Source organism: Ciona intestinalis, unplaced genomic scaffold, assembly GCF_000224145.3.
Source record: "Ciona intestinalis unplaced genomic scaffold, KH HT000041.2, whole genome shotgun sequence".
Taxonomy (NCBI): domain Eukaryota; kingdom Metazoa; phylum Chordata; class Ascidiacea; order Phlebobranchia; family Cionidae; genus Ciona; species Ciona intestinalis.
Genome location: NW_004190363.2, coordinates 33,761 through 59,499, shown reverse-complemented (window position 1 = coordinate 59,499; position 25,739 = coordinate 33,761). Strand labels below are relative to the sequence as shown.

The 25,739-nt window shown below is 34.0% G+C and overlaps 2 protein-coding genes and 1 non-coding gene across 4 annotated transcripts; 1 reads left to right on the top strand and 2 right to left on the bottom strand.

Annotated features, from left to right (window-relative positions):
• Positions 1-4,347: 4,347 nt before the first annotated feature.
• On the top strand, positions 4,348-12,439 carry LOC100185137 (vam6/Vps39-like protein). Its single transcript, XM_002129254.5, has 21 exons — positions 4,348-4,574; positions 4,780-4,874; positions 5,158-5,385; positions 5,715-5,825; positions 6,033-6,165; positions 6,508-6,651; positions 6,888-7,008; positions 7,216-7,333; positions 7,651-7,774; positions 8,047-8,189; positions 8,488-8,625; positions 8,892-9,033; positions 9,244-9,327; positions 9,489-9,562; positions 9,637-9,735; positions 9,963-10,080; positions 10,420-10,545; positions 10,897-11,045; positions 11,283-11,420; positions 11,666-11,800; positions 12,102-12,439. The coding sequence occupies exons 1-21, from the start codon at positions 4,502-4,504 to the stop codon at positions 12,273-12,275; spliced, it is 2,667 nt and encodes an 888-aa protein (XP_002129290.2). The 5' UTR covers positions 4,348-4,501; the 3' UTR covers positions 12,276-12,439.
• A 260-nt stretch (positions 12,440-12,699) lies between these two features.
• Positions 12,700-23,537, bottom strand: mta (MTA protein). 2 transcript variants are annotated; one of them, XM_009862790.3, is made up of 18 exons: positions 23,360-23,537; positions 22,595-22,662; positions 21,896-21,989; positions 21,159-21,282; positions 20,828-20,891; positions 20,568-20,685; positions 20,127-20,229; positions 17,032-17,131; positions 16,531-16,719; positions 16,030-16,163; positions 15,629-15,702; positions 15,245-15,405; positions 14,789-15,008; positions 14,365-14,493; positions 13,926-14,024; positions 13,731-13,762; positions 13,425-13,516; positions 12,700-13,095 (listed from the first exon to the last, which is right to left on the bottom strand). In XM_009862790.3, the coding sequence occupies exons 1-18, from the start codon at positions 23,388-23,390 to the stop codon at positions 12,951-12,953; spliced, it is 1,977 nt and encodes a 658-aa protein (XP_009861092.1). In that variant the 5' UTR covers positions 23,391-23,537; the 3' UTR covers positions 12,700-12,950.
• On the bottom strand, positions 17,563-17,635 carry trnar-ccu. The gene has a single exon. It is a non-coding gene; the product is annotated as a tRNA-Arg (tRNA).
• Positions 23,538-25,739: the final 2,202 nt, after the last annotated feature.

Below are 25,739 nucleotides of genomic sequence, written 5' to 3'. Positions count from 1 at the left end.
AGATGTTTTTCCACTGGAACCATCTTTTTCTTTGTAGTGTTTAGTTTAACCAGAAAAAAACTAATTTTTTCAGTTAGATCTAACTTCTGTCACAATTTTTACAATTATGTCTTAACATTATGTTCTTGTTCTTGTTGTAGGACACAGAGAATTAGTTTTACAAGAAAGATCTAATTTTCTCCAGTTAGATTTAATTTCTCGCACATTTTTTACATTTATGTCTTAACATTATGTTGTTGTTGTAGGACACAGAGTAATGGACAAAGATGTGTCTTGCCAACATTGCGGCTTCTGGAAAGTTTTCTAGTGATCGTACCATTAGTCAATATGCTCGTGAAATATGGGGCGTTGAGCCACAACCAGATCTTAAGATACCGGCACCTCATGAACCCCTGGAACGTGCCGAGACATCGGAAGGTTACAAGGATTTCTAAAGTTGCACAAACGCATTATACCTGCTGCAGTATATTCACATAAAGTTCGTTATTTATTTGATAGTTTTGTTAAGTTGTAACCAGCAAATATATATAAGCTTGCAAAGTCAACTTTTGCTTCTGTATTTAATTCAGCTTACTTGGTGATAAAGAAACATTTAAAAAAATTGTTCCTTTAATTATTTTCGCACGTTATCTGCCAATACACTGTCTTAACATTCAAACATTTGATTGAGTTTTTGAGAAAGTTTGGTTTATGGGTGAAAGAAGATAATTAGTTCGGAACTAGTAAAAGTTTGACAACTAGAGTTATAGATTATGTTTGAAAGACCGCGTAGTTTCCCTGTTTAGTGTCTGGCCGTAGGACCTCATCCATGTAGAGAGACTAGATTAAAATAGCATGTAGAGACTGGATTAAAAAAAGCAAGCTTAAAATAACAAAAGAGCACATCTCGAATGAATGAGCACGTAATATAATTAGCATAATTTTAATTATTAATCCTTTTACTACCACGGTCGACTATTAAAACAAACCAGAAGTAACCAACAAAGCGTGTGGTGGTCGTCATTTGTGTCCGTGTAGCGGTAGGTATAATGAATTCATAAACACAACTTTAACACAGTGTATTGAACTGTATAAACTTACACTAGTAAACCTTGTCGCTTAAAAAAGTCGTTTTCGTGAATGTGGGCATGCCTTAAAAAAATGCGGTAATTAGGTACTGCTCTACGAACAAGTTCCTATTTGACCACTTACGTGCTCAATTATACAGTACAACAGCACAGACGGGCCAACCGAGAAACGTGGAGAATTTCAATCCAACACGTAAAAAAATTGATTATCCGACGTCTCCCGCTTTTTGTTGATTTCCCGGGCATGTAAAACGTCGTCCTTGCAACACGTTGCAACTATACAGGGCAGTTTGGATGAAACAGCGACAAAGCTACACTCTTTGGATATACTCAGTGCAGGATTATATTTGTTTGTTCTACGAGAGATGAAGTTAAGTACTATTTCCTACTGTTTAGTATTACTTAAATATAAACTGTTTTTATTTGATTATTTAGTGTTGCCTAGTTATAATTTTATATTTTAATATACTTCCAATAGAATATTAATATCTATGATTATATTACATAAGTATGTGTAAACCCTATTATAATAGTTTTAGTATTGTGCCTTGCGATTGGTATTTTTATTTTACATTTCGGAATTTCGCCACGGTTCTTAATTTCGTCACAATCGGTGTACACAATCGCTTTGTTACGTCACAATACGTCTGTATGATATCGCGTCGTAACCGCTTCGCCACCGTTTGCGATTATTACGTCATAGTCCGATTGACACCCGAGAGCCTACGTTTGCGACGTCACATTGCGGTTTCTTCTATGCGCTTGCTTTTTGCGACGTTTTTTCATGGGGCCCCATGCGCGCTTTGCGTCGTCGCAAGGCACTTTAGTTATACGTATATTAATTTTACTCCCTAAGTATATTCGTTGTGTTAGCACGAAATGAAGCCCGAAGATCAAAGTTTTGGTAAAGTATAAATCACAATAGGCATTGTTACGTACACCAGTTCTTTTTAGATGACATTAGAGATGTGACGTCACGAAGTGGTGATGACGCAACAGAAGAAATCAATTCGTAAGTTGTTCGGTTTCGTTACAGTCTTTATAAAATAAAAATTTAAAACGGCCTTTTTTATGTTTTAGAACTTAATATGTGACGTCACTAAGGATCAAGACGAAAGAGCCGAATCTGGAATAAAGGTAATTGTAACGTCATAATATAACCCGACATTCATCTATTTTATTGATGTAAAAAAGATAACAAGGTAGAGTACATTATTTTCTATTACTATCAAGTATTATTTTGCCAAAGTTAGTTCATAAATTAGTCAATTTTTGTTAGAAAGTTAAAACAAATTGTACATCACTATATAAAATGAACCGGTGACGATGAAGTGTGTCGTTTGGAAAATTTTTACTGCAGGGCATCGGTTTAAACATTGGTTTAAACACATAATATTCCTATATATAAGTCACGGACTATCTTACCCCAACCTGTAGTTTATGTTTATATTGCAGACAAAAAGCAAAGGCAATGACGACGATAAAGTTCCCGGTTTGAGGTTTTGCTTAGGCTTAGGAGTTGTGTGTTGTTGTGGTGTGGTTGCTGGAGCACTCTTACAGTGTTGCCGGATTTGTGTTTGTGTCTCATTTTCGCTGCTGGATCTAATGTGGCCAGCCTTTTTGTCAGTCACTACTTTAGTGCATTTTGCATTTCACTGAAATATATGCAATGAAACTATGACGAACATCTTGCTGGATCGGATTTTGTTGTTGTACACGTCATTACGTGTTTCTTCTGCAAAGGTCGATTCCTTTAGCGATTCTGCATTGTCCTAATCACTTGATAAGAACGGCATGTTGGTACACAAATACTTGAGTAATATCCACGCGCATTATAATATACACGCTTTTAACTTTTAATGCCCCTTATTTTTCATTAATTGAATGTCCCCGTTAACCTATTAATTGCTAGTTTATACAAAAGCCTAATTGTGACGCTGGCCACGTTGCAATTACGCTATACGTCGATGGGTCTTTAGGGCCCAGCGTTTGGTGCGGTTACGTCACGGTTCTAGATTGAGTTACGTTACTGTTGGGTTGTTGCGTGGACGTCGCCGCCAGTGATGCTACGCTCGGTTATTTAGGTCACTGTGAATGCGGTTCGTAACAACCTGACGCAGTTCCGTAACGGTCGAAGCGGTGCTTAACATCCAAACGATATTATATTGTGTAGAGATGCGACGAGAGTATCGCGGTACCAACATGGCGACTTACCTTTTGATTGGGACATGCGGAGATGTTATTGGCTTCGACTTTTGTGGTCGGACATTTAATAATTTGTACACTGCAGAAGATTATCCTTCAGGATTTGAACCATATTTTCTCTGAAGATGTTTCAATGATTATGTCCGCGTAATTAACTTTTTGTAACCGTTCCATTTTTGGTGATGATTGAGGTATTGTGTGTGTTGCATGTTTCACTTTTTGTATTTGCACCTCGTTGTTTCATTTTTGTCTTTTTGTCGTTGTTGTCGTGCACATGTGTATGTGCATTCGTTGTATCATTTTTGTCTATGGGGTTTCTTTAACCTGCGTGGACAGTAACATCCCGCAAGGGTTTCTCACCTAAGTAGAAACCCACTACCATTGGCTGGGGGCTTGTCGTGCCGTAGTGGCTTTCCACCAACGCCAGCCACGTAAATTATGAAGGTATTTTAATCCTGTTTTAACTTTTCAGAAGGCGATTAATTCTTGGATGTACAAATTTTTGCACTACTGTATTAATTACTGATATTCTCGTTGAATTCGAATGCATTAAAATGAAAACAAAAACCGCAGTTGATTTGTGTGTTTTGTTGCTCTGGCCGAAGCAAGTTTGCTAAAAAATTTTAATTTTGATTCGTTCCACGGTCGACTGAGACGAACCAGAAGTAACCAACAAAACTGCTTTCGGTCGTCATTTGTGACAGTGTAGCCGTGTAGCAATAGGTAGAATGCAATCATAAAGGCATTGCCAATTAAGTTACAGTTACATTCATTCAATCAAAACTGTAAAAAATATTCTTTTTGTGAATATAGTAGAGTGTAGTGTGGGGTAAAATGGAACACCTTTACATTTTATATTTTCTCGCCTCGTCTGGTAGTAAACAAAGAACATTTAGGAATTATAAAACCGTATCATCGCGACTCCTATAGACCGATGAATATTATGTGCTAAATGTGTCCCATCTTACCCTACAGTACCTAACATACAATACAGATCGTATTTTAACATTACTACATTGTATCCGACATAGTTAGGGTATGACGTCATGATTTATAGGGAAACCCCCGAAAAGGAAATGATAAACAAATCTAAAAATTTCAAAAATTTAGAATATCTGCACAGACCTTAGTTCTTAGCTGTGAAATAGTTATATCTCAATTACCCTATGACGTATAGTTGACGTCATATAGTAATAGAATAAGTGTTCATTATATCACAAAGTTTCGTGATGCATGATGCATATGAAGCAATTCCTATATTGGAGAGATTACCTTTAGCAATTGAAAGTATTGCGTTTTACGGTGAGTGGAACATTCAATATTTATTTGGCAAGATATGTTTGCAGTGTTATTGTATTGGCAGCATTTAAAATATTCTTTTTTACAAATACAAATAGGATATTCACTAACTTCATAAACAAAACTTAAAACTAATAACCAACATGATTTATTACATTATCTGTAACATTATGACGTCATTTATGATATTATGACATCATACATCCAGGTCTCGATGATAAAGAAGAAGAGAGCAATGCTCAAATTCCAAATTTTAAGAAACTACTCGTTGGAACGAAACCCGGACATTTACTTGTTTATAACGTATGATTTCTATTTATAAAATTACACCACCATCTAACGCTGCCGTAATCTCAAGCCTCAGAGCATAGCATGCTGCAGAACCTTACCCTTATAAAAATGTGCATATATTAGAATGTGCATGTACAATGTTGGGGTAATGGTCCAACTTTAGCATAAATCTCATGTCCCACAGCATGTCACATTGTACAGCTTGCCCTGTGCTACAGAAATATTAGAAACTTCTTTTTGTTTAACATATCAGTGTTCCTAATTAAAAAAAATATACTTTGCACACTGCATGCAGGTAAGAGGGAAACCCGGTGGTTCCCCTTCCCACATAGAAACACTATTAGAGCGAACGAATCGATCGTTTTCGAAAAAACCAATCCAGCAACTATACGTGTCACCTGAGTTTAAAATCATCATCAGTTTATCTGATGGTTTGGTATCCGTACATGATATTCATACATACCAACTTATAACAAGCATGCAGAGAGCTAAAGGTGCTTCCATGTTCGCTGCAGATTTAGAGGTAAATATTCATTAGTTTTCATATGATCACCTCATGATCACAACATGATCAACTCATGATCACAATATGATCAACTCATGATCACAACATGATAAAATCATGATCACATTATGATCACAACATGATTTTATCGTTCAAGTCATGTTACTTTTTTTTCTGAAACAGTTGTTTTAGCATTTATTTAAATACTAATGTTTTGATATAGAAAGATATATTTTATACAAAACATAAATCATTTAATGTTGCAATTAAATGTTTATAAAGTTATAATATGGCAGCAACAACTTACATATAGATATTAATATTCATCACACTTTATTATTCCACAGGAGAAAGTATCATTACGAGGGGACGCAGCGTATGCGTTGAGGTTAAGTGTTGCCGTGAAAAGGAAGTTACAAATATATTTCTGGAAGAATCATGACTTTATTCAGCTTCATGTATTTATCTTAGTATTTATTTATTAACTATTTTTGTCTTTGGCACAAGGTGTATGAAACAGAACACCCGTGTTATAACTTCTAAAGTTGCCCCGCCATGTGACGATAAATAAGTTACGTTAATATATATTTATTTGATAGGTAATAATAACAAAGATTGTGATGTCATTGTTTATTTGTTTCTAACAAAGGGTATTGTTATTATAGAATGACATCACATTACCGGAACCCCCAAAATCCATGGCGTGGTGCAAAGATTCAATCTGTTTCGGGTTTAAACGAGATTTTTACTTCGTGAAACTTGATGGAAATTCTTTGTTACAAGAATTATTTCCAACCGGTAAGTGGTCACACGGTGTCAGTAGAGATACATGGGGTTTGTGGATGTTTATATGGTAAAATACTGGGTGATTGGGATTGGTTTATGGAGCTAAATTCCAGGTTTCAGGTGAACCACATTGAAAACCTGAACAGAATAGAATTTCTGTTATTTAGTGTTTATAAAGTGCGTCAGTGAGTCTAGATGGTAGCACCCTGGGTGTTGGGTTAATAAACCTACATCAAACCCTTGTCCCTAAAAGGTCCTCACGCTTATAGAATAGAATATGAAATAGCTATAAGCTGAGTCTAGATAGTAGCATACTTACCAGGCCTTGCTCATAGAAACCTTATAAATTTGAAGGCAAATCAATGGAACCAGTCATCGGGAAAATAGGATCCGACCAACTTATTTTATTGAAGGATGAGACAAGCGTGTTTATCAATAGCGAGGGGGAGGTTGTTAATAAGAATTCATTCGTGTGGTCCGATGTTCCTCTTGCTGTTGGTAAGTGTAAATAAATGTAGTAAAGTCATAACACCGAATCTGTAAGCCTTTTTTTGCTGACAACCTATAAGTGACCACTGGGTTGTAGTAATAGTCATTTAGTGTCTTGCTCAAGGACACATATGTCCACAAAGGTAGTAACATTGGGCCCAGCACCAATAGCCTATACTACAGGCAGGTTCACTAATTACTGTGCCACAGCGCAGAACATATTTGTAAACTCCATATTGAAACAGAATCTGAAGAACCATACGTACTTGGTATTTTACCAAAATACGTTGAGATTCGGACCCTGCATCCTAAACGACTTATCCAAAGTATTGAACTACAGAAACCTAGGATGGTTACATCATGGAGGTGATTATGATGTCATAGACATATATTGTTCACTGTAAGATTATTGTTAAAACAGGGTATCACTAGACTATAGGCGTAAGGTTTTTGAATTATTAGTAAAATCTGTTGTGACATTGTGTAAAATGTAGTTACATTCCTGGCACTTCTAATGTTTTTTGCTGCTTATCTAAGTCTATTTTTTTGACATCACAATAATATTAATTGCAGACAATGGACGTTCATTGCATCAACAACCCATATATGGTCGTTAAGTAAAGTTCCCGTAGAAACACAAATTGAACAACTTTTGCCGAATAAAGAATTTGAACTCGCATTACAACTTGCTGTGAGTATGTTTGGATTATTTTAATACAGTGTTTAACATGTTTATTTTATTCTAGTGTGTTAATATAAAACAGTACAGGACCCCACCCTTATAGAATGAATTAGAATGGTATTAAAGGTAACCATAACTATATATGGAAAGTAGAAACTTAACATATACTTATGAATGGCACACGATATGACACTAATTGAATAAATTTATAACTTTTAAGTCAAGGTAAGAATGCCGAGTGGTTTACAAAATTGTAAAAAAGTAACAAATAGATAAACTGTTAAACACCAAACGATAAATTTTTCTATAAATTTTCTCCGCTATAGAAATCTTGTACCGAGGGCCACAACGAGAATCGTATTCGTCACATTCAGAAATTACTCGCTTTCGATCAATTTTGTCGATTTCAATTCAACGAAGCTTTAAAGACTTTCGCAACCCTTAATATTGGTCGGTTACATTGCTAAAATTTTTAAATCAATTGTTTTATCTTTCACTTGTATATTGGTTTTCAGTATTTCATTAAAATTATATTACTTTGTTTAATTAGTAGGCGACTCAACTAAAACAAATGGAAACACTTCGGTCACAGCACTGGTCTAAATTACTGTACCTTTTTTCTTAGTATTCTGCTATTGATTTTATTTTATATCTTTCATATAAAGTATATGAATAGTTTTACCAATATGTTGTAGCATAGAATAAACCAATATAAATTTTAGACACATCACAAATTATCGGATTATTTCCGAACCTGTTACCTTCGGGCTACCAGAAGAATTTAAAATATCCTGGGGAAGTCCCAGCTATGAAACCGGATGTCTTGGATAATGGGTTGCTTGTTCTTATCGAGTATTTAACACAGGTGTGTATTCCATTACTCTTTATATGTTAAAAAACATAAGAAAAATGTAAAAAAACAAATCAACTAAGTTGCAAAAGTCGATTTCTAAATTATCAGAAATATGAAGAAAATTAAAAAGTCCTAAAATTTATTCTTTTACAAAGGTAAAATGCACATGCAGTGTAATGGTGACTCGTAAGCTGGCACGAGGTGTATGAAACAGAACATCCGTGTTGTAATGACTCTCATTGTCTCTGCCACGCACAAAACTAAAACACATACATTTATATATATTTTACATTTGTAAGTTAACTTTCAGAAACGAAATGAAACCGTATCGATTGTTACGCAACAATTACCTGTTGTTTATCCCATGGTGGAAGGAAACTCTACGATTAGTTCGAAACGACAACTTTTACAAATCATAGACACAACATTACTCAAGTGTTATTTGAAGGTGATATGCTGGAATTTTTAATTATTTTTCAAACTAAACTAGATAATTGAGAAAGTATAGTAAAAAGATTTTATTGTGTTTTTTTTAGTTTTTATCTAATTTGTTTTTTAATATTTTAAATACTATCTAAATTTTTTTGTTATTATTATGAAATAAAATTCTAATCCTTTAAAAAAATTGCCAGAGGATCTCTTTAACACTTACATTCATTGTATTGTTATTCCAATACCCCAAAATCTATGATTAAACAATGGGTATTGTTGCAGACAAACGATGCACTCGTAGCCCCTTTGTTGAGGTTACCCGACAACAATTGTCACGTGGAAGAAGCAGAAAGAGTTTTAAAACAATGGAATAAACAACGAGAGTTGATTGAACTTTACAGGAAGAAGGGATTGCATAGAAAAGGTATCTTTCTAATCTTGTGTATGCATGTTTCCAACATAGAAAAATAATCACTCACAAAGTTACATTTGTGGTAACTCGTAAGCGGCATGAGGTGTAACAGAACGCCCCTGTTAAACGATTATCTTTTCCTGTTACACGAGAATAAAGAATGCTTATTTATTCATAAAAATCTTATATATATCTATATAATTTTAATAATTTACCCACCAGCTTTGAACCTTCTGCTACAAGAATCACAAAAAGTTAAGAAACCGGAAAATCAAGAAAATATGATCGAATATTTGCAACATCTTGGTAAAAATACTTCATGCCTTTTTTGTTTTTTATCCTTTTTGTATTGGTGGTAATGGTTTTTTGTCCTTTTTCTTTCTCCCAATTTTAATCTTTTTTTTTTTTCAATGATTTTTTATTTTTTTTAGGTTTTAACATTTAATTATTTTATTTAATACTTCCAGGTCAGAAACATCTGGATCTAATTTTCCATTTTTCTCCGGGAATTTTGAAACAAAATCCGATAGAAGGACTAAAGGTAATTTATTCATGACATCGCCTATTATTATTATGACATCATAAATTGTCTTTATGATTTCATATTTGTTCCAGATATTTACTGCGGATCTAGCTGAAGTAGAAAGTTTGCCGAGGAAAAAAGTTTTGGATTTTCTTTACGGGGTTTCCAAGAAATTGGTGCTCGCTTATTTGGTAAGAGGGTTCAACTGCATGAAATTCTTCAATTGACAAGGCTGAGCATTTTAATATAAAGAGGTTACCTCTTTATTGATAATTTAAACTTTAAAATAATAGATTATATAAGAAGCATTTAACTTGAAAAACAAATTAAAAGTCTAATCGGATAATTGCGAAGAATGCTAAGAAAATAATGCATTAAAAGCAACCCTTGTGTTTTATTTTAACATATAAACCCCCAGGAGCACGTGGTATACGAATGCAATGATGAAACACCAGAGTTCCACAACAGACTCGCTACTTCATACAAGGATTGTGTGTTGGAATTAATGGAGGAATATTTCAAGTCCAATAATGAAGGTTTCTTGTATTTTAGTCGTAAATTAATTGGCTGCAACGGCATGTATATATATATATACAGTAGGGTGGGGTAAGATGGTTTGTTTTCATTCTATTTTCTCATCCTATTTGGTGATAAAAAAAAATATTTAAAGATTGATATATTCCTTATGTTTAAAACACCACTTATAAAAATGAGATATTAAGTGCTAAAAGTATTTAGCAAATTTTCATCATTTTTATTGTATGCATAAAAACGGCTTGCAATAATAAAAGTGGAACACTGGTTAATGCAATCTAGTTTAATCTAACATATTTTTTGTAACACTATTTTAATTCTGACATCACATTTATCAACAGTGGAGCAATTATCATTGGACAAAGGTCCGGTTGAACTTCAAGAAACACGGAACAAATTGTTATCTTTCCTTGAAATATCTTCGCATTATGAAGCGGGGAGGATTCTTCATGAATTTCCAAACAACAGTAAATTTGTTTGTAAAAATATTTATAAAATAAAAATTTTCTGGCATAGTGGTTAGCGCACAAATAAATGTAACTTGTTTATCCTCGCATGGCGGGGCAACTGCAGTTGTTATAACACGGGTGTTTTGTTATATACATCTCGTGCCCGCTTACAAGTTACCACATACATAACTTTTTGGGTGATTAAATGTAAGGTGTTTGCCTGATAATTTAAACAACCCATAAGTTACGACTGGGTTGGAGAAATTGTTGTTAAGTGTGTCTTAATGAGTGTATGTGTACTTTTAGTATAATATTTTGTCTTTCAATACTGTAACCAGGGAACAAAATACAGTTGATTTTATGTTGCAGAGCTAACAGAGGAGCGAGCCATATTACTTGGTAGGTTGGGAAGATATGAACAAGCGCTTGCGTTGTACGCACACACACTCAAGGATCCTCTTAAGGCTGAGGAATATTGCCATAAAGTTTATGACCAAGATCCTACAGCTAATAAGGATGTAAGTGTCACTGTGGCAAAGTGGTTAGAGTGGTTGCTTCAAGCCCAGGGTGTATAGGTTCAAGGCTTGTCGCTACTATTATTGTGGACGTGTGAAAAATATGTAACAGTAATTGCTCAAACACAATTGTCTTATTTTCAGCACCTCATACATGGCAACTTGTACAAGTGTTTGACAAGGGTGTCAACACAGTCTTTAAAATAAGACCCATGTGCTAAATGACATTTACTCCAACAGATTTTCATTCATTTACTTAAAATGTATCTTCAACCAAAATCTACAACTGACAAACAATTCCAATTCACCCCGACTATGAATCTACATGCAGCATTACGTGTTATGTACGAACATTCAAATAAAATGGAACCTGCAAAAGTAAGATCTCAATCTTTAATGGGTTGGCAATGTCTAACACATTAGTAACCATTGCTGCCTCTAGCTCAGAGGCTACGAGTTTGAAGCTCTTGCTGTTAGTATTATAAGCAAAAAATATTCACCCACAATGCTACACCTAGTAACTCAGTAAGTGGGCACGAAGTGTACGAAACACAACACCCATGTAATAACAACTGTTGTTATGCGAGGAAAAATAAGTCACATTCAATATTACTTCACTCCAGGCATTAGAGTTACTACCTGATGATGTCATCGTATCAAATATTCAAGTTTTTATCAAAAAAGTTTTGGAAAACCAGACGGAGAAAAAACATAAAGCACAGGTTCTTAATTCTCTCATGGTGTCTGAGAGTCACCAGGTATGTTTTCCGTTTCTGTTTAACAGGGTTGAGGTCCTACATGGCCATGGGACATAAGATTTAGGCCAGACATGACCCATGACCCTGACACCCCGGGTGCTACAACCTGCCATTTTCAATTTTTTGACACGGAAACCGGACATTGCCAAAGAACTTGAACTTAAACTTGATCATTTCCCAATCAAAAGTTACATGATCCGTCATTTAGCTGCTTAATCCCTTTTCTTCAGAGTTTTATTAAATTTGATGTCCACTGTATTCGAGAAAATGAAAAAACTTTATGGATTATTTTTATATTCAGGTCCACGAGCAAAGAATATTCCACGAAAGCAACAAATGTGTGATAACTGAGGATCGCGCATGTCGTGTTTGTCGGAAGAAAATTGGTGTCAGCGCATTTGCGAGGTTTCCGAACGATGTCGTACTTCATTATTTCTGTTGCAAAGACAAAAATATTCAACCTATTGTTTCTTGAGATATAACGATTGTGGCATTTTTAATTACTGTGCAATACCTGATTTATATGTATATGTATCTATGAGTATTGCTGTTGATTGCTAATATGAGAGTTATTTATTTATGTTCAATTGAATGAATGATGGCAAGTTATTATCTTGTATGGCGGGACACTGTCAGTCGTTATAACATGAGTGTTCCATTTCATACTCCTTACCCACAATGGTAGCAGCGACAAGCCTTGAACCAGTGACCTTAGAGTTGGGCGATAACATGATGTGTATGAATACACCTGAATAATGTGTATCTGGTGTATAGGAAGACATCCATGTTATAACTCAATGGTGAGCATGAGGTGTATGAATACATAATGTGTTGCTGGTGTATATTAAAACTAGACAGTGAGCATGAGGTGCAGAAACACCCACAAATAACACAAAACATTGCTTGAAAAAACTGTATTCACATTATAGCCAACAATGTGACATCATAGCCAACAATGTGACATCATAGTCAACCATGTGACATCATAGCCAATCATGTGACAGTATTATTGGAAATGTCTGCAGCTGCGGAAGTGAAAAATAAATAATTTTATCTTGAACGACAATTTGGTTTGTGGACCTCACATCGAAAAGCACCGACGTGGCAGGACTGGTACATGGGTGAATCCCCTAAACAAGGACCACACAAGCTAATCATCTATCACTATAGGTTCAGGGTTGATATGTTTTGTAGGTGGTGGTTTCATTGCAAACTTCGGCATGTTGATTAGGAACTTTGTTGGTTTCCTTGCAGCACTACGTTGGTCTGATGATTTGATTCGTTTCCGTATATCCCTGGATGGTGAATAAGAAAAGTGATTATTTATACAACATAAATTTAATTTATCCCCTTTTTTATTTATTTAAAACATATTTTATGTATTTAAAAAACTTTTTTTTGTTTATTTATTATAGAGTAACGTAGATTAAACAAGAACAACAGCGAAGAGAAGGAAATTAGCGACAAAACAACAGTCGTTAAAACATGTTACAAGCAAAAACTACTTCAGGTACTTTACCACTACTTTTTTGCATAAGATTGTTTGCAAGTTTCTTTTATTTTTTTATATTCGCCCAAAATAAAACATTAACGGAATCAGCATAATGTGATATACATTATCTACCTTATACGATCAGTACATACAAACAACATATCATCTGAAGCATCAGTTGAATTCAAACACCTTTTCTTCTTCTGTGGACCGTTTGAAACTCTCTGCAAATAATAATTGATTATAAATCTTCATCACTTAAATGTTCCACAAATACAGCTTCGCCCACCCAGTGGGAAAGCTTCCAGCATTCCCCAACCCCTAACTTAAGTTTGTTACTTTTACAACTAAGATAAGAAATTAACAGACAAGGTATTAATATATATATCAATACCCAAAATATATTATTTATAAACATAAATAAAAACAACAACTCACATAAATTGATCCATTATCCCCCATCTTCTGACCTGAATAAAAAAATACCAAACATAAAATCAAAAATTAAAAAATTGCCCCCCCCCCTCCAATGTCAAAACAATATTTTAAAAATGACTATGACATAATAATCCCCTGTTATTAACTATGATATCACAATATGCATTATCCCCCATAATAACCCACCAGCAATACCATTATGATGACTCCTCTTTAAGCTTCCACTACTTGGTAATAAATGATGATTATTATTCGTTGCGACTTCGACCGATGTTTTTATTTTTGACAATGATTCTGCAACAAATTAATCAAATTATTACAAACATTTTGTATTCATACCACTTTTAATGTTAATAAAAACTTTTTTAACACATTATTTTACAATTTTTTTTATCAACTTTTATTATATTGGTGATGGCTTGGGGTAAGATGGTCCAACTTTTGAAACGGAAGTGACATGAATGTTTTATCACCTGTCTTATACTATAAAAGCTAAAGCCCTGTTGTTATACATCAAAAACTAGAGCAGTAACTGTTTTTTAACCATGTCACCTCAGATTTTGTCCAAAATTAAAAAAAAAACATCATACATAGTAAGTGGTAAACCATAAACATAAATATGAGTTAAATTTACTTTTAACGGACTGATGGGTAAGTTGTGGTCGAAGCGTCAACAATCGAACAACAACAACTGACAATGGAGGCCATTTCTTCTGAGGGAATTTTGTCGTTACTTTTGGTGAAGAAGACAATCTTACTTGACCTAGAATGATAAAAATAAAAGTATTATTTATCTATTTGTATAGAGTAACAAAGATCTGATGAGTTAAAGCAAAAAGGAAATTAGAAGCAAAATGACAATCGGCAAAACACAACACCCAAGGGGTAAAAACTCTCTTAGGAAAGGTGTTATATATAAGCTGTATATGCACATTCTACTCTATATGGGTGAGATACTACAGTAAGCCACATCAGGTGTCCTGAGATTTATGCCAGAGTTGGCCCATTACCTATAAAATCACTAACCTACCAACACCATTAATAACATAACAACTTACATTCTGCTTTAATAGCAGCAATGTTGATTGCTTCGAACGGCCTTCTACTGTAGTGTCTGATGGAGAATGTCTCGTTACACAAACGACGGGCAAGTCGTGTAAGTTTCGTCGCGTTTAAGAAGAAAGCTTGTTTGGTCTTGTGGGAAATTCGCTGTGCTCTGTGAGGCCCTCCAGTGGCCACGATGGCAACACCGCTGTTTGGTGGTCGGTAACGTAGCTCCTGTGATGTCATAATGCGTTATTTTGTGTCATAATGTACTGCTTAAATAATCAAAAATTTTTAACAACACCTCTTACCCACTTATAAGTAACCGTGTGTGTAACTTTGTGTGTAGATTGTTTTTTTCGGTCTGGTTGACAATTAAGACAACTAATTAGTGACCACTGGGTTGGAGCATTTATTAATATTTACATCTAAGAATACCTTTGCTATAAAACAAAAACACCCCCTCTTACTTTGTCTGTTCCTTTAATCTTATGATTATGCATCCGTTCCAATCTACTTGAAGGTGGCATCTTTAAACCTCCGTATTTCTTCCAATACATCCAACATGTAGCACACAATCTACAACCCATGTTAGGCGGACCCCATGTGTACCATTGGAATGAAGATGTGCCTTGGAATAATGGCGTATATTAGTACAGTTTAGATCTTATACATCTAAGTGGTAAATTCGACTTACCATGTTCGTTTTTTAGTTAGTAGTTAAAGTTTTTCTTATGACAATTTTAAAAAAAGTGACCACTGGGTTGAAGTAATTTTCGTCACGTGCCTTACCCAAGAGCAAACACATTACAACACAAACTAAACATAAACAAGCATAAAGATATACAACTTACAGAAACATCCTTCGCAAGCCTTCCCATTACTTTCTCCATTTACTGGTTTGATTAGGTTCGGGTTTGGTTTGTTGCTAAAATAAGGTTTAAATTTTAACAAAATCTGGGGTGACGCAGGTAAAATGCAATTACACTCATAGTCATTAAACATAGGGAAGCTAATTGGTTACTGTTTTGATTACTGCGTGCTTGTTTATGTAGACACCTAACAGTTAGGTAAAAGCTGTATTAAGGTGTAAAACTGGCTGCTAAAACACACTATGTTACCCCTGTTTAAAATGTGGAATGACACGTAACCAAAAGCCCCTTAACGGTTATGCCTCCAATATTGTTGTCCAAGAGATAAATGAATTTATAAAATAAACCTATTTTAACCACAAATAAAAGCCAACACAACTTACTAATTAGGAATATAAACTTGTTTAAGTTTTCCTTCAGCTTCTGCAGCTTTTAATTTTTTCTGTTGAACGTATCTATCTGATGTTTTCCACATGTAGTAATACTCCACAATGCTGGCTATGGTTTTCCATGGTAACTACAATGACACAAAATCGTAAAAAATTTCAAACATTAAATCACAAAATCAAGGTATAGTAGACTGTAAAAAATGTAAGATGGTTAATAGGCTATTTACTTACTGCCACATTTGGTAGTAAACAAAGAATATTTACAGAAATATATAACCGTATGTTCGTATCCTCACAACTATAAAAGTCAAAAGAGAGTTGATCATGGTAAAAAACAAGATAATTAGGTGCTAATAGTAATACTATCATAATATCCATCTTACCCCACAGTACTATATTAATTATCACACCACTTGCAAGATTAAATTCATTTTTTATTTGTTAATTTATATAACACTTGTATAATCATATAAGCATTTTATTTTCTATACTCACAAAGTCTTGTTTTATATCCAGGAAATCTTTTCCATATTTTTCCAACGCTTCTTCGAAGAGATTTGCTTCAGAAGGCGACCAATCTTCCATCTCATCCTTGCATAACATGGGGCCTGTCTTGGGCACCAATGATGATATTGCATCGGCGATGTTGTATTTATTCTTATGCAAACATGTGAGGGTGTGGAACTGTATAGAGAATAAACAATAATTTTCTTTTAATTTCTTAAAAATTTTAAAGATTATATATTTTTTTAGTAAAATCCAGGGTGACATTGTAAAATACAGTTACACAAACATAGGGAACTTCAGGGTGACATTGTAAAATATAGTTACACTCATAGTCATCAAACATAGGGAACTTCATTGATTAAAGTAGTTATGCAATACACTTTGGCTCTGCTTGTTTGCATATGCACATACCAGCAGGGTAAATCTTTTTTAGGCCTTAAATAAACCCACTATAACCCATAATAACATACTAAACATATATAAACTTACCAAAGTAATATCTCTTGAAGCAGCTGCAGCACTAACATGTAATGCTGGCTGTCGGATCGAACTGTTGCAATCAAGTGCTCGCGCAAATGTGCCAACAGATCTAAAAAATATATTATTGTTTTATTAATTAATTAATTAATTAGTTAATAATAAAGAATATTTATTTTAATAATTATTGTAAAGATAAATTAATTATAAATTTATGTAAAAAGATAATTACAATTACAATCAACACGCTTTTAAATCTATACTTGAAAAATATATTATTAACTTAAATAAATGTATACAATAGAAGTCAAGTTTAATAATAAATTAAATAAAATTCTGTATATTTATAGTTTCTGGTACAAAATAACTGTTCAGAAATGATAAGCAAAAGTTTTTAAAATAAAATCACAATTTTCTATAATTTACATAAAATTTATTAAACATTGTCAAAAAAATTATTAAAAACTTAAAATAAAATAATTTAAAATGTGTAAAACACATTTATAATGAATACAAAAGACTTTGCCAAAATACCAACTGAACCACCCCGGATGGGACTCGAACCCACAATCCCTGGCTTAGGAGGCCAATGCCTTATCCATTAGGCCACCGGGGCTGACGACTTTTCGTCATCAATAATGCATTCTTATATCACCGCTTCGTTACCGCGCGTCTGGTGTTACGTTATATTTTTCTATTATTTACAATATAACGCGATTATTTGATAAAAAATCAAATTCTAAACATATTTTATCAAATTTTTATTTCGCGATCGCCGTATTTTGAGGAAATATCGTAAAACGCGTTTTTCTCACAATGGCGCGCGCATCGGTGCAAATATGGCGTATGTGACGTCACAAAGTTGAATTACAATTACAATCGGACAAAACCTTTGTCACGTGATCTATGTTTTCACGAGTGCGAAAATTGGCCGTCCTACGTCAGCGGACCGGGCACGCGGGGACACGCACACACGCACGCACGCGCGAACACACACAACACACACATACGCATCATATGAGCCGTTACAAAACCAAATTAGAACTCACGGCGGAGGAAAACCGAAATAGAAAAACCAACAACATATAGATCCACTGTGGGGGGTTGGTGGGTGGATACCAGGCGGATGAATATGAAACCACGGAACTACTTTGTGTGTATATGATACACAAACACGTATTTACCCCAAACATAAGTTTGGTGGTGCAACTTATATATGGATAATTAGTGTGACGTAACAATGAAGTTCATTATCACGCAACAATGGCCGTTACAATGAACGCGAAATTCGGTGTATTATATCTACAATGTGTTTACAATATCACAATGCATATACTTTAGTGGTTAACAGTAAAATGACGTTTGCAATGACGTCATTATATGGAAAAGAAAATAATCAAACACTTAAAAGATATAGAAACACCATGTTAACTTTTGTGGGTTGAGTGCAGTGTATAGAATGTAGTTTGTAATACAAAACCATGACCATATGTTGCAACACATGTTGTACTATGGTGCTACTTATATAGTTGTTAATTAAATGAAAAAAAACTTTATATTTGTCTCCTTATATTTTAGTTACAGTAGCAATTGATCAAAATGTCAAGACATTACAAATACAAGGTTAAAATAAAAGTCCAAACAACTAACTTACATTAGTTAAAATTGAAACATTAAGCACCAAGCTTCTAAAATATTATTCCGTGTTTGTATGCAAATATAAAAAACAAATTAATCACAATCTATGAAATGATTAATATACAACACAGTGAACGTACAACACGATACATATATATATATATCATATGGAAGATCACTCCATATGAGATAAACAATTACATTGAAGTCATAGTTGCATCTAGACACTAGAAAGGATTCAAAATCCAACTTTTATTAAGAACCTAAAAGTCAAGTATTTATAACTTGGTTTCAAACTTCACAAACCAACTTTCTAGTAATGAAAACAATCTTTTAAAGATATTTGAAACCAAAATTCAGTCTTATTACAAGTTTGAAAAAATATCATGAATTTCAAACCAAAAATGTCCAGAATACGACCAGCTATCAATGATATTAATTTTACAGTAGTGATTTGAAACTAGAGTATTATTCAAGTATGTGGCAGTGGGATAAAACTCACCTAAGGCTAAGGTTCCCAACAAACACCTCAACCATATAAAACAGACTATTTCACAAATTATAAAAATCTTTCTCATACAACAATAATTACTCCATTTTTTATAATAAAAACAGCTGCATTTCGTTAAATTCTACATTTATATTGACCTTTATATTGACTATGAATTAGAACACTGTTTGCAGCTGTGCAAATATATCCAGGTATTGCATAGCATTTGTGAACATCATCCTAGCTTAAGATGTGGTGGTGTAAGTTTTAATTAGCATAAATAAGGCCAGGCCCAAAAACCTATACCAAACTAAAATACAAGAACAATAAAAAAAAGATCAATATTTCAAAGTTTTAAATGTAATCTTGGGTATGATCCTTGCATGCATTAAGCTGCTTTAAAATAAATTGGTTGAGAAATATTGTTGAATGCACAACAGGTTAAAGGTTAACAAGACAGGAAATAAAACTAAGAAACTTTATCAAAAACAAAACATACAACATATTAGGTCTGAAATATTATCAAGAAATTTAACATTTAAGCAAGAATGCAGAAATGTAATAACTCCACCTTACATTGATACAGTGTGTAATAAAGGTCCTTAATCACAATTGTATATATATAGGCATAGGCTATACACACAGAAATATTTTCTAAGATGATTTACACAAAATAAGCACAATATGGCTTCTCTACCAGCAACAATATGTTTCATAGATTTGTTTTATACCAGGAATTCTAAATCAGCTTCCATTTGGAAATACAAAGCTTTATAGGACATTTTATTATTATAAAGAAAGAAATAAAAAATACATACTAAAACATGCTTTCCTGGGTAAAAAAGTGGGGTGTACCTTTCTACCCAAAGGGGCATGCCTTGAAAAGTATATGAACCCCTGTTATATACCTGTTGTATAGCATTGAACACAACCTTGATATAAGTATACACCTTAATATAGAAGCAGCTGTTGTACAAACCTTGAAATGACCATGAATTGATCAACTTGTTGTTTCGAAAGTTCATTATTTGGATTCCAAACCATTTCCTCTCGACTTTCATCCTCCTTCCCGTCGTATCCATCTGTAGTATATGATGTTTATGTTTAAATAAAAAAAGGTGTCAATAGATATGTTGTTTACCTGAGGGGCATCATACTTTACAGAACTTATTTTGCAAGAATACAATAGTCATATAAACAACAATTACTAATCTTTAATGAAAATTACAATGCTATAATAACTACACTGAAAAACATAAACTTATTTAGTTTAGAAATATGTTTAAAGTGAATATTAGACCTTTGTCTGTAGGGGTATAAAGCCTAGTTCACATTATGCATATATATAAACAATAACATTAATATAAGGCCCTTGATGCAACACAAAGGTTGGCAAACTTATAAAGAGCAATTAACTTACTTTCATTAATCAAAGGTGGTATTTCTGCCTGGTACTTGCAACCAACCCTTATTTCACCCCGATCTGCAAGAAGTGTCTTCTGTGCTGGATCGTATACCAGTGAGTAAAAGAATGTGTCCTGGTGGAGAATAATGCGGGCGTGATAAAACTGTTTGTTTAACACGTTACATAACTTAAAATACTTTTTCAAGGGGGGTAAAAGTAGTGTTATCAATTTGCCCCAAAATAACTTTCAATATGTCTCTAACAGTGTCACTTACAGATTTGTTTAAATATGACTTCAAATCTTCAGTTTCGTTTAACAAAGTTACGCTGCATTTGCCCCTGAAAATAAAAGAGTTAATAATATTTCAATTGTCTTAATAATTTTGCTGTGATTTGCATGTATAACAATAACATGTAATAGTATTTAGTACAAAACCTATTACAGACATAACGAGACAAGCATCTACGTTACATCTTACATTATATTGGAATTGTTACATCACACTAAAAAAAGGACAAAACTGATTTAAAAAAAAAAATTGGATTTCTTACGGAACCACCAATCCTATATATTATTAGAGTGGTTACATTTAAGGTTCATCCAACCTTATATAAGTGGCGGGTAAACTGTCGAGTTGGCGGGATAAATAAAGTTCTTTGTGGTTTAACTGGTGTCGTTCATTTTCACTTAAATCTGTTGAAGCTTCGTCCATGTCTTCTTCCATGTCCTCTGTGGTAACAAACCAAGTTAGAACAAATATATATAACATATTATATTATAGGCTAAGTCTTGATTTGTGGCTCACTGAGTAACCACACTATGACACAGTGGTTTTTGCACCAAATATTTTTATAAAAGAATTGAATCAATAAATGAGTGCAACTTGCTTTATCCTCATTGGGGGAATAAGGATTTTAATAATACAGGTGTTTTGTTTCATACATCTCGTGCCCGATTACAAGTAACCAAATATGTTATTTTATAGGTGATTGGTTTTTGTTGTTTTTCTGTTTTGACTGATAACTCAGACAACCCATCAGTGATCACTGGGTTGGAGCAATTGATGTTGAGGGCTGCTCAAGAAAACAAACACCCACAATCGGCGGAGCCTTGAACTCTTAAAGCTCTGGGTCATATAGGTAGGGACGTCGGCCACTGTGCTATGGCGCCAAATACTTAAAAAACATGTGCAAGAAAGTGCAGCACATTACCTAAAATACCCATATGTACCCTGTATAAAAGCAGGACAAAATTGAAACCCAAACGCAAAAGTGGTACTGTGTACAATTTAAAGTGAAACGTTTTTATCATGATCTAGGTTGCATAGGAATACAGAACTTACTTGCATGCTTATCTGCAAGCAGAAGTAAACTGTTGGAAATATCTCTTCTTCGGTAAAAACAAATAACTTTTGCTTCAACATTTCCACTTGAGGTCTAGAAATTTGGGAACAAACGAACATTAGTTGGTAAGTATAACAAACAATAATAGGCGCCAAACCCGGGGTGGCAGGTGGCAGCCATTAACAATACACATTTACAACCAATAAGTTTGATTCATTTTTATAGGAATCTAACTATTCCTGCCTCCCCTGCACTTTAAAGACTTTAGAGTATTTGAAAACATGCTGTTGTGTTGCAGGCAATGCCTGTTACTCATCATTAAAAAGTCAAATTTTATCAGGGACAAAAAAATTATTTTCAGGGTTGTAGGCTATAGGCTATTTTATTGGATTTTTAATTTTATATATATTTCTTAAGGGTTAACAGACCAATATTGATTATCAATAGTTTGGAAACAGATTTTGCTTTCAAATCTCGGAATTTAAGCAAATTTTAGTAAAAAATAAAGTATATGAATAATAAATTCACAGATGATGCTTTCCAATAAGGGGTGACAGTATATCATACAGTAGGCAGTAGTGTGCCAAAACCTGATATTAATATATTGTTACAGTAATTGAAATACCAAGTATACATCTTGTATAGAACAATTAAAGATATAAGTATATTTTTTTTTCGAAATATTATTGCCATCTTACTTTGTTTAATTCTTCTATACGTCGTATTGAATAGGGATTACTTGGGGAATTTTCAAAGTAAACGTAATCTAGAAAAATACAATACATGTGTTTAATATATAATATATGTAAAAATGTGTAATATATACCACAATAAAAATATTAACAATTGAATGAACCTGCCCAAAAAATGTTTAAACATTAAATGTTTGTAACTTTTTGTTATCAGTATTAATTTTATTACAAAAAATCTGTTTTTACTAAAATAACCCAAGATTTTTTATAAAAATATAATATTTACAAAAAATGTGTTTTAAAAAAACGTTAACAAATTTTGTGTTTTTAAAATATTCATCAAAAATTACAAAATTACGGAAATTGGTTAATATATAATTATTGTTTAATTGTTAATTGTTTTAATAAATTAATTAGAGTTGTATTTTATACGCGGGTAAAATGGATGTAAGAATGCGGAACGTTAATATATTCATCCGCCAAAGGAGCGAATTGCTCTTAACTAAAGTTAAATGTAGATAACAAAACTACTCCATTCGTGTAATCAGTTAATTTAACCGGCAAGATCGTACTGATAACTTATCGCACGTCTGCACACCAAAGCGCAAATGCAAAAAGAAATCTTTGCCTCGGTTTAATGCCCGTTCATTTACATATATAACGTATTTTACCCAACAATATTTTGGAAAACTTCCGTCGTCTAAGAAAGTTTAGTTACTGAGCTTGGCTGTTATGAAAACGTCAACACAAATGAAATTATCTACCGCTTACCTCCGATTCTATACATATTGCTAGAAGCCATGGTGTGGTAATTCCTTAGACCTAAATAATTAATAAATTTTCTGCAATAACAACTAAATTATCGCTGCATGGGCCTCCTAACCCCCCGCCAGAATAACCTGTCTGTCGCGCCTCGTCAGACTCTGAACAAAAGTAAATGACGTCACACGTTGTGGGCCTTATATTTTTTCTTGCGTTTACCATTTGATCCAACCGTTATTACGACTGCTGGCTGTCACATACGATGTAGCTATCAGTCAAAAACTACGCCGTACTACCCGACACCAACTACTCAGGTAATTAATGCACACTGCAATTACTATTAGGCAGTTATACTGTTCTGTTTTGAAGGGCAAATCACCGCAATCTGCTGGATTAAACGTTTATTCCCAACATACAAGTGTAGCGTGTTCAAAACACACCTACATCTACACATGTTGTCTCCTACACTTTCATTACTTAACGTTTAAGGTAATGAGCAAATAAACTGCGTCCGCGTTAAAAACTCCACGAAAGTTAAAACCCGGTAATCGTTACGTAATGTGGGTTGTTTATTTTAAGAAATAAATAACAAGACAAAACCGTAAATATTGGTAACCAAGTATAAGAAAAAAACAATAGGTGAATATGGAAGTACAGCGTTTGTGGCAGGGCAGGAGACCTATGGCGGAAACACGTGGTCAAATACGATCTCACGAATCACGACGTGATTGACAATTTTCATTCATGAAACGCTCACGTAACTTGTGAATGTCTGCTTTCAGCGTTCGTTTCTCCTTACCAACTCCCACAAAGAGTATCAACCCTGGAACGAATAAAACTGAAATATTGCAAATTCAACACACATGTAAACTTTTATCATGTTATTTTTATGGCTATGACGTATTTAAGTAATATATCCTATTTGAAATATTGTAAAAACATCTGAATTCAATAGAGTAGCCGGAGATACTGTTTCAATACGTTGTTACACTCTTGTGCATGGTATTGTGTTTACTGGATTGGTATGGACATACAATATGTACATATGTGTAATATTACAAAACGCACAGCACAGAACAACGTTTTGGAAACATTTTCTGGTGATGCTAGTCAAGAATTGCATTTTCGATGTTGCTCTGAAGTTTGAGGCAAAACGTGCAAACCAAATTAGTGTATTTTGGTTTGGAGGTTCAAAAACATAAATGCACTTATAGCTTAAATAGTTGACGTTTGGTTGTAAGGCTATTTTTGCGTCCACTAATAATGCTTTTGTGGTGCGGTCTATTGTGTATATATCCGTGTGTATGTGTGCGTGTTTGTGTGTGTGTGCGCGTGTATTGTTTGTCTAGGTACAAGTTACAAACCCAAAGAAATATATAAGAAACGCAAAACACGTAAGCATAAGCATAACCTGCGCAAGGCAGCGCGTGGTTTCGATGACCTGACCCACACCCACTTACAAACATATGATGTATAGCTCTGACGTATGCGGAAGATATTTATTCAACCAATCACAATTCTGCTTCAGTGAGGTCTAGTTAGAGCTCTAACTTATGACGTCATCATTATGTGAATATTTTTCCAATCGTTGTGAATATAAAGGTACGTCGTTCGTTTGCTAGACGATTTATTGTTTGTGTGTTTAAACGAATGCTTGGCAGGATATATATAATGGTATGTAAAATAATATGACATTTTTTAAAGCTAATTTTAAGCGGAATATGTCATTATGACCAGCCAGATAATTGGTGTTGTCCTTATGTGGTTTGTCTGGATTAGATTCGTGACCGCTTGGTGTTGTCGGATCTATAATAGTGTGAGGTATGATGGGGCATGTTTTAATTCTCTTTGGAATGATTAAAGTTAAAGCAGGTTCCTACTTACCCCGCCTTACTATATGGCTGACAGTTAAACTCAGCATTGTGTCTGCGTTATAGGAATGGTGCCGCTGTTTTAACGATGCATCGAATATCGTTTCGTAAATTCACCAATTACCATATTAACATTACCCTTACGCCACTAGCAGCAAACCTATTAATAAATAAACTGTATTTAATGTTTTAATTTGCTGTAAATGCACTGTCCCAGGTTGAACCTCTATGATCTATGTTACGATCGCCAAGTTGTCTTATAGTTTCGCTACTTCTACCATGGATAAATGAATGTAACTTATTTATTTACTCGTGACGGGGCAAAGATGTGACTTATTACAAAGGTGTTCTGTTTCATACACTTCATGCCGCTTTACAAAGTAGGGTAATTTTGTGAGTGATTGTATTTTATGTATAGCTGATATTTCAGACAACCCATTATTAATCGCTGGGTTGGAGCAGTAACCGGTAAGTGTCTGTCCACTGACACATACGCCTACGATAGTAGCAACGACGAG

Coding starts and splice junctions, on each gene's coding strand:
- LOC100185137 (XM_002129254.5), top strand. CDS start 4,502: ATGCATGATGCATATGAAGCAATTCCTATATTGGAGAGATTACCTTTA. Junction 7,334..7,650: donor AACTCGCATTACAACTTGCT/GTGAGTATGTTT, acceptor TCTCCGCTATAG/AAATCTTGTACCGAGGGCCA. Junction 8,626..8,891: donor TACTCAAGTGTTATTTGAAG/GTGATATGCTGG, acceptor GTATTGTTGCAG/ACAAACGATGCACTCGTAGC.
- mta (XM_009862790.3), bottom strand. CDS start 23,390: ATGGCTTCTAGCAATATGTATAGAATCGGAG. Junction 16,164..16,530: donor TGGATATAAAACAAGACTTT/GTGAGTATAGAA, acceptor GTGTCATTGTAG/TTACCATGGAAAACCATAGC. Junction 14,025..14,364: donor TACCCATCAGTCCGTTAAAA/GTAAATTTAACT, acceptor AATTTGTTGCAG/AATCATTGTCAAAAATAAAA.